This window comes from Bos indicus, chromosome 2, assembly GCF_029378745.1.
Source record: "Bos indicus isolate NIAB-ARS_2022 breed Sahiwal x Tharparkar chromosome 2, NIAB-ARS_B.indTharparkar_mat_pri_1.0, whole genome shotgun sequence".
In the NCBI taxonomy this organism is placed as follows: Eukaryota; Metazoa; Chordata; class Mammalia; order Artiodactyla; family Bovidae; genus Bos; species Bos indicus.
Window position 1 is genome coordinate 125,118,186 of NC_091761.1, and position 9,603 is coordinate 125,127,788.

At 44.4% G+C, this 9,603-nt stretch overlaps 1 protein-coding gene across 4 annotated transcripts in view; it reads left to right on the forward strand.

The window, feature by feature from the left end:
• EYA3 (EYA transcriptional coactivator and phosphatase 3) overlaps positions 1-7,685 on the forward strand; it is a 95,557-nt gene extending 87,872 nt beyond the window's left edge. For all 4 annotated transcript variants that reach the window (XM_070775434.1, XM_070775443.1, XM_070775417.1 and 1 more), the window contains one exon: positions 4,007-7,685. In XM_070775434.1, coding sequence (XP_070631535.1) covers positions 4,007-4,087 — 81 coding nt within the window. In that variant the 3' untranslated portion in view covers positions 4,088-7,685. The remainder of the gene's footprint in view (positions 1-4,006) is intronic.
• Positions 7,686-9,603: the final 1,918 nt, after the last annotated feature.

Genomic DNA, 9,603 nt, shown 5'->3' on the forward strand with positions numbered 1-9,603 from the left:
GCTTTAGTAATTGCAGCATTTGGGATCTTAGTTCCCTCACCAGGGATCGCATTGGAAGGTAGATTCTTAACCACTGGACACCAGGGAAGCCCTCCTCTTCTGTATATTAAAGACCTTTTAAAATATTATATGTGAGCAGTAGGCTTGAAAAAGCACTGAGCTCCATGCCAAAAGAACTGTGTTCTCGGGACTTTCAATATTCCAGGTAACTTGCAACCAGTCTGAACAAGATGATTGGTAAGGCTAACCACCATCGACTTTATCGGAGAAGGCAGTGGCACCCCACTCCAATACTCTTGCTTGGAAAATCCCATGGATGGAGGAGCCTGTTAGGCTGCAATCCATGGGGTCGCTAAGAGTCGGACACAGCTGAGCGACTTCACTTTCACTTTTCACTTTCATGCTCTGGAGAAGGAAATGGCAACCCACTCCAGTGTTCTTGCCTGGAGAATCCCAGGGACGGGGAACCTGGTGGGCTGCCATCTATGGGGTCGCACAGAGTCGGACACGACTGAAGTGACTTAGCATAGCATCAACTTTATAGAACATGTTTTCTACCACTCACATTTTTCAAAGCGTTTCTTTAAAATGTGGCTTCCAGAATGGCACACAGTATTCTGTACATGACTAATCACCTAAGATAGTGGGATTATTATTTCCTTTTCTTTTAATATAAATTTATTTATTTTAATTGGAGGCTAATTACTTTTCTTTTTTTTTTTTAATTTTTTTAAATTTTATTTTATTTTTAAACTTTACAATATTGTATTAGTTTTGCCAAATATCAAAATGAATCCGCCACAGGTATACCCGCGTTCCCCATCCTGAACCCTCCTCCCTCCTCCCTCCCCTACCCTCCCTCTGGGTCGTCCCAGTGCACCAGCCCCAAGCATCCAGTACCGTGCATCGAACCTGGACTGGTGACTCATTTCATACATGATATTATACATGTTTCAATGCTATTCTCCCAAATCTCCCGACCCTCTCCCTCTCCCACAGAGTCCATAAGACTGATCTATACATTGGTGTCTCTTTTGCTGTCTCGTACACAGGGTTATTGTTACCATCTTTCTAAATTCCATATATATGCGTTAGTATACTGTATTGGTGTTTTTCTTTCTGGCTTACTTCACTCTGTATAATAGGTTCCAGTTTCATCCATCTCATTAGAACTGATTTATTCTTTTTAATGGCTGAGTAATACTCCATTGTGTATATGTACCACAGCTTTCTTACCCATTCATCTGCTGATGGGCATCTAGGTTGCTTCCATGTCCTGGCTATTATAAACAGTGCTGCGATGAACATTGGGGTACACGTGTCTCTTTCCCTTCTGGTTTCCTCAGTGTGTATGCCCAGCAGTGGGATTGCTGGGTCATAAGGCAGTTCTATTTCCAGTTTTTTAAGGAATCTCCACACTGTTCTCCATAGTGGCTGTACTAGTTTGCATTCCCACCAACAGTGTAAGAGGGTTCCCTTTTCTCCACACCCTCTCCAGCATTTATTGCTTGTAGACTTTTGGATCACAGCCATTCTGACTGGCGTGAAATGGTACCTCATAGTGGTTTTGATTTGCATCTCTCTGATAATGAGTGATGTTGAGCATCTTTTCATGTGTTTGGGCCAAAGAACTAAATAGACATTTCTCCAAAGAAGACATACAGATGGCTAATTACTTTTCAATATTGAATTGGTTTTGCCATACATCAACATGAATCCACCACGGGTGTACACGTGTTCCCCATCCTGAACCCCCCCTCCCACTGCCTGTCCCGTACCATCCCTCTGGGTCATCCCAGTGCTCCAGCCCCAAGCATCCTGTATCATGCATTGAACCTGCACTATTATTTCTTTGATCTCTATGTTGTGCACCTTGGTCATGAACAAGATTTGGGCCTGAAGCTCTGCACCTAATAGAAAATAGACTATTTGTAAGAAAATGTTCAGTTCAGTTCAGTCGTTCAGTCATGTCTGATTCTTTGTGACCCCATGAACGGCAATACACCAGGCCTCCCTGTCCATCACCAACTTCCGGAGTCCACCCAAACCCATGTCCATTGAGTCAGTGATGCCATCCAGCCATATCATCCTCTGTCATCCCCTTCTCCTCCAGCCCTCAATCTTTCCCAGCATCAGGGTCTTTTCAGATGAGTCAGCTCTTTGCATCAGGTAGCCAAAGTATTAGAGTTTCAGCTTCAACATCAGTCCTTCCAATGAACACCCAGGACTGATCTCCTTTAGGATGGACTGGTTGGATCTCCTTGCAGTCCAAGGGACTCTTCAAGAGTCTTCTCCAACACCACAGTTCAAAAGCATCAATTCTTCGGTGCTCAGCTTTCTTCACAGTCCAACTCTCACATCCATACATGACCACTGGAAAAACCATAGCCTTGACTAGACGGACCTTTGTTGGCAAAGTAATGTCTCTGCTTTGTAATATGCTGTCTAGGTTGGTCATAACTTTCCTTCCAAGGAGTAAGCATCTTTTAATTTCATGGCTGCAATCGCCATCTGCAGTGATTTTGGAGCCTAGAAAATTAAAGTCAGCCACTGTTTCCACTTTTTTCCCATCTATTTGCCATGAAGTGATGGGACTGGATGCCATGATCTTAGTTTTCTGAATGTTGAGTTTTGAGCCAACTTTTTCACTCTCTTCTTTCACTTTCATCAAGAGGCTCTTTAGTTCCTCTTCGCTTTCTGCCATAAGGATGGTGTCATCTATATATCTGAGGTTATTGATACTTCTCCTGGCAATCTTGATTCCAGCTTGTGTTTCTTCCAGTCCAGCATTTCTCATGATGTACTATGCATATAAGTTAAATAAGCAGGGTGACAATATACAGCCTTGATGTACTCCTTTTCCTATTTGGAACCAGTCTGTTATTCCACGTCCAGTTCTAACCATTGCTTCCTGACCTGCATACAGGTTTCTCAAGAGGCAGGTCAGGTGGTCTGGTATTCCCACTCTTTCAGAATTTTCCAGTTTATTGTGATCCACACAAAGGCTTTGGCATAGTCAATAAAGCAGAAATAGCTGTTTTTCTGGAACTTTCTTTTTTGATGATCCAGCAGATGTTGACAATTTGATCTCTGGTTCCTCTGCCTTTTCTAAAACCAGCTTGACCATCTGGAAGTTCACGGTTCAACGTATTGCTGAAGCCTGGGCTTGGAGAATTTTGAGCATTACTTTACTAGCATATGAGATGAGTGCAATTGTGCGTTAGTTTGAGCATTCTTTGGCATTGCCTATCTTTGGGATTGGAATGAAAACTGACCTTTTCCAGTCCTGTGGCCATTGCTGAGTTTTCCAAATTTCCTGACATATTGAGTGCAGCACTTTAACAGCATCATCTTTTAGGATTTGAAATAGCTCAACTGGAATTCCATCACCTCCACTAGCTTTGTTCATAATGATGCTTCCTTCCTAAGGCCCACTTGACTTCACATTCCAGGATATATGTGAAAATGTAATATTATAAAATAATATTATATTAATACTGATTTCTTACATGGGTCATCTTATTTGATCTGAGTGTCCTACATAGTAGCTAACAAGTATATCTCAAAGCACAGGGTTACCACTGAAACCTAATTAAAATCGCTCACATATATAAGTGTATACAAAGTCCCTGTGTGCATGCTCAGTCACTCACTCATGTCCAACTCTGCAAGCCATGGACTGCATGCAGCCCACCAGACTCCTCCGTCTATGGAATTTTCCAAGTAAGAATACTGGAGTGGGTTGCCATTTCTTTTCCAGAGGATCTTCCCGACACAGGGATCAAACCCATGTCTCCTACACTGGCAGGTGGATTCCTGACCACTGTGCCACACGGGAAGTACAAAGTCCTTATACATATTTGATGAGTATAATGATCTCACAGTGTAGTAGCAGTAGAGAGGGCTCCGAGTACTTTGGGGAGAGGTCTGTGGAGGAAGGGGTATGGATGAATACGAGCTCCCGGAAGAAGTTGAGTTAACCAGTTACCCCTGCTCCCGCTTCCAGCACAACATGCCCTTCTGGAGGATCACAAACCACGGAGACCTGGTGTCCCTCCACCAGGCTTTGGAGCTTGATTTTCTCTAAAAACTGGAATGAAGAGCCTTCCCCATGAGCTCCTTTTCACTCCTTGAAGGGAGCCAGAGACCGGAACCAACTGGGAATTCTCTCTCTCTTTCTCCATGGAATGCTGGCGAGAACACAATCAAAACCAACAGCTGCAAGAGATGAAGCTGATTTTTGCTGTGCGTGAGCTGCAGCCCCGTGTTCATCCTTGCACAGGAGCGGGAGATAGTTGGATTGAGAGAACAATAGACTCACCGCAGCTACAGTGCTTTTAATTCTTCTGGTTTTTTGTTTGTTTGTTTGTTTTATCTTGTTTCAAAAAAAATGAAGAGAAGGAAATCCTTGGGGCAGAGTTGCACTCTGCGTCCATGACCAGATTGAGAACTGCTATTAACTTGTGGTGATAGGATAAACGCAGCAGACTTTTATAACATCTCTTGCAGTCTTTGTAATCTCCTTAGCTGTAGAACATACTCCCAGTGAATGTATATGTTATTTTTATAGGTAAGGGTCTGGTCTCTCTGAAGCAGATTCCCCTCCCCCTTTCTTTTTCTAGCAAGAAAGGGGTGTGTAAAGTTTCCTTGGAAAATCGTAACTGAAATATCTGAGATACCTCTCTGTGACAGTAGCACCTCCTTAGCTGCTCCAGTGGTCTGCTCTCAAGGGTGGGCTCCTTCCCACGCTTCCACCTCCTGGTTGGCTGAACTGTGGGGCCTGGGACACTGATTAATTTTAGACTTTGCTGTTTCCCATCCTAGAAGCCTTAGTCCCCTTCCCAATCCCTCTCCCTTTTTGACCAAATGGCACAATCCTAGAAACTCTTCTTAGTAAATTTTCAGCCTTCATCTTGACTCTTTGTCAAAGCTAACGAGGGCTTACCTTCAAACTGGAGAGAAGACCTAAGGCTTCTTAGGAATTTCCACTTCTTTGGCCCTTGAAACAGGAAGATTCCAACTTTTCCTCCTGCAGGAAAGCACCCTTCCCCAACAGAGGCCATCCCCACCGGGCCTCCCCCTTCTTAGTCATCAGTGCCAGGCTAGTCCACCCTCTGCACCTCATATCTACCCCCACACAGCTCTGGCCTATCCCCAGGCTTTGGACCCAAGTAGTCAAATCAAGTCTGAGAAGAGGCTCATAACCGCATTTTGGCCAAAACTACTAAGGAATTGGACTTCATGCTCTGAATCCTTTAAGCCCTGTGAGTGGTGTTCTGGGCATGTATTTACCCAGATCTCGGCCTGAAACTGAAGACCAGATGGCTGTGATCAAAGCCCAGTTTTCCTACGGGATCCGCTTCCCACTTCTCAAGTCCCTTTCTAAAATGGGAAACTCGAAAGCCAGAAAGACTCACCTGATTTAAATGAGGTTGTAGATCCCCTACGCCATGCCTGAAAACTCAACCGTGGGCCAAATGCGGGAACATCTCCCAACCTGACCTCTGGGAAGTTGGGTGGGTGCCCAGGTACGAGTCACAGCCTTCAGTCCAGCTGTATTGGTGGATGCCCCACCCTCCACAAGCAGCCTGGGCACGTGCTCAGGCCGCATAAACTTCCTTAGAGCTCAGGAAGTTTAGCTTCTCCCAGGTTGCACGGAGAGAGGTGATTTTATAAGCACCTCAGAGAGATGCAGTCTGGGTCCTTAGCAGGCGGAGTCCTTGACCAACAACAGCCATCACTGCTTACCCTCAGAGGTTTAGCGTATCCACTTGCAGATGCTCCCAGCACAGAAGGGGCCAGATTCCCTCTAATGCCAGATCACCCAGAGAAAGGCTGGTGTACACATTCCTTCAGAACGAATTGAGAAGGTGCTTCATAACTCAGTTGTAGGTAAGAGGTGTTTGGAGAGGAGCTCAAATCAGTGCTTATCACCAAGCTGCCTCTTCGGGCTGTTTCCTTTGGATGGGGGAGGATATATAGTCTGAGGCGGACCTTCTTGGTCCGAGTTCACCATAGTTGCCCGGATGCTGCTCTGTCGTGCTTGATAATTGATCTTAGCGTGCTCTAGGGTGCACGGTCGATCTTTACTTCCAGGCCCCTCCACCCCACCCCATCCTGGCAGTAGGGCTGTTGGTTTCTTGCCCTGCTCCTAGGCCACCCGGTTGGTGCTGTGCTTCAGGCTGCTGAGACTGCAGAGCAGTCTGCGCATCATGCTCACAAGTACGCGCACGCACACACTCACATACTTTCCTCTGCTTGCCTGCTGGGAGCTCTTTACTCCTAGAGTATGAGTTGGGACTCCTTTTCCGATGGCCTTTTCCCTCCTGCTCTGACTGCATAGCTTAGGTCTTTGCAAAAGGAACTTGAAACTGGCTAAGAGAGGTGAGGACGCTCCCTGGGCAGTGCCGTCTTTGCTCTTTTCTGGTTGATCAGAGGGCAGACAGGAAATGGGAGCTTCCTGGCTCCTCTTTGCCAAAATGAATCGTCCAGGGAACCCAGTGCTCTTCAGTAAACCTGCTTTCCTCCTCCATGGCACAGAGATCCGGAGAGGAAAGCAAGTGGGCAGCGCAGCAAGCTCTTGGAGGCTGAGGTCCAAAGGATACTATGGGTCCTTCTCGTTTAGGGGAAAGCCCTCTACCAAAAAGAGTCCCCACCTGATGAGTCCCTTTCCCAGCTGGGCACCATGGGTTCTGTAAGATGGGTCTGCACATTTCATGGTGAGAGCTGGGCCATCTGTAGTAAGGGATCTGGAATTGTCAGCCGTGTCCTGGGTCTAAGAGGTGGTTTTCCTTTCGAATGTAAAACTGACTGTGCCTTAGCATCACCCTGTCCGGTGCCCCTGGGGCAGCAGGTGGTGGCCAGGAGAGTGGATGCCTGCTCCAGATCTAGATGCCTAGTGGGGCTTTTATTTGGTTTGGGGTATTTCTGTCTTCTGCTCTGCAACTGGGGGGAGCAAACCTAGTGTCCCAGGAGACTTTGTGCCACAGCTTGTTCGCAGTTTACACAAACTAGTTCGCGTTAAAGCTCCAAGCAGAATCTGATGGGCCAACTCCAGCTGCAGCGTATGGAGCTTCTCAATGTTCACTACCTTGAATGGGTGTCAGTGCCACTGAACCAAGAGGGAGAGGGGTTTAGGGGTGGAGCCACACACTCCCTCTCCCTGGGGGAGCGATGGCTGAAACCATGGGGTGGTGAGCTTCGGGCCTTTCTCTCCTTGCTCCTGCAGAAGCGGGCATTAGGAGCCCTCTTAAGCCAAGCTTCTGTTTCTCACCACTAAATCGGTTTCCCTTTTCATTCAAAAGTTGAAACTTCCCAAGTACTCAAGCTGTAGAAGCCAAATCGAAATTCTTAGATTTTGAAATATCTTAACCACAAGACAACATCTAATTCTGGCCCACCTCTGATCAGCAGGCCCTGTCCCTTCCTCTCCCGAGTCAGAGAGCTCTAGCATGCAAGGTTACTTGGCTAGTTCCTAATGCACTGATGGGAGCCATCCCATTAAGGACGACTTCTACTCGAAACATGACCCTCTGGACTTCAGGTGCCTCATTTATCAGGAAAAGGCATTGATTGGATATATTTATGTGACTGCGGGCATTTGTGGCTGTCGAGTCCTTGACCATAATGTTATATGTAATGGGAACTATCTTATAAACTTGAAAAAATAAAGTTTTTATTTTCTATATGGTTTGCTCCTGTGTCTTTTCTGAGTAGGATCAACCCAGTTGCCTAGCTGAGTATGCTCCTGAGTCAGGCTTCAAAAAAAATATGCAGAGCTCATTAGAAAGATGGCACCCTTTCAATAACTTCATCATTAATTTCACCAAAAAAAAACAAAAAACACTAGCCGTTCAGTACAGATAAATGAGAAAATAAATATTTTAAAATAATTTTCAAAGGGAAGTCTCAATTGTTTCTAAAAATATTGCTTTTCAAAGTTTAGGACTGGAATGCCAAGAGATTTCATTTGCTGTCAAATGTGCTGAAATTTAATTACTAAGAAATCAATACCTTGCTGTGCTGAGCTTCAAATGCAAAAGCAATAAAGCCGACAAATTGATAATCAAACTGTTTGATTGGCTTGTTTTCATGTTAAATTAGCTACTTTTTCTCTTGTCATTTTTTTAGATTTGAGTCTGACTTTTCATTGGTCTGGAAAATGAGTCCTTTTGCCTTTTATTCCAAATAAGATTAGAATTGGATTCTAGCTTCCAAATACCATCCATGTCAGACTATAAGATATATTTTTCCCCAAATAAATTCCCCCAGAGAAGAGGAGGCTGCCTTGTATACTGGGGCACTAAATCTTTTGCTCAGAAGGTGCATATTTTGAGCCACATCGTGTAGCTGAAGTAACCTTGCTCATTGGTCAGAAGTACATCAGAGTATCAGTTACCTTTTGAGCCCAAAGAGCAAAACATCTCCTCTTCCAAAAGGTGTAATACCTGCACATTTCTCAAGAACCTTTCCAGTGGCAAGTTAAAATGAGCAAATCAAGAGCTGCTTTATTCTTCAAAAACAAGTTTCTTAACATTTAAAAAAATAGAAGTCTTTGAAAGAAATTTTTAATTGCAAGTAATAACACTGTCATCTTTTTAAAATTCTTGACTCTGTACTTATTTACAAATGAAACCACTCGATTCCACAGCTTTTTAAGCTACAGACCTATTAGCCTCATTTGACAGTTTCATCTAAAGGGAGTCTATGCAGATGAGAGCTTAGCCGAGATGATCTCCCCTGAGCCTAGTCTTTTCCACATATCACAGGAAGAAGTAGAGAAAAGTAAATGAAGCAAGTATTTCTATTTTACTGAAGTATAATTGATAGCAAGTATTCGTTTGAGTGGACTCCTTAAGAACCTCATGTTTGCGGCTAGGTTGGCCACTTAAACCAGGAATTTCTAAAGGTCAGGCCTGCCCTCTTGAGGTCTCACCTTGATATTCCCTCTGAATTGAGAAGAAAAGCAATTTTGCTTTTGTGTGTGTGTTTAAATATATTCAATTAAAAGAATGGTCTTTTTTTGAAGTTATATCCTTTCATAAGGTAATATAGATAATAGATGATGGTAGTTTTTACTGCCCTTTTATATATATATATATATATATATAAATAATACATGCATAGTATTTTTTAAATATTTTATTATTTGGCTGTGCCAGGTCTTAGTTGCAGCATGAGGGATCTTCAGTTTTCATTGCGGCATGTAAACTCTTAGTTGCAGCATATGGGGTCTAGTTCCCTGACCACAGATTGAACCCAGGCAGGCCCTCTGCTTTGGGAGCACGGAGTCAGCCACAGGACCACCAGAGAAGTTCTTACTACCCTTTTTTATTAAAATTAACTTGGCAAACATGTTGGCCATTTTACTGGTTCATGAAATTCAAATGTCTGGAAATCATTGAACTATGTGATCCTGGAGATGCTTTCTGCCTCTACCATTCTGTGTGTGTAAAAAGCACCAGCATCATCTTCCCAGAGCCTCTCTGCACCCAGCCCTCATCTCCGTCTGCCTTGGCCCCAGGCCAACATGACTGCTACAAGCCCTCCTTCATCCAGGCACTGCTGACTTGGCATCCAGGATAAAGCACATGTGCACCCTCA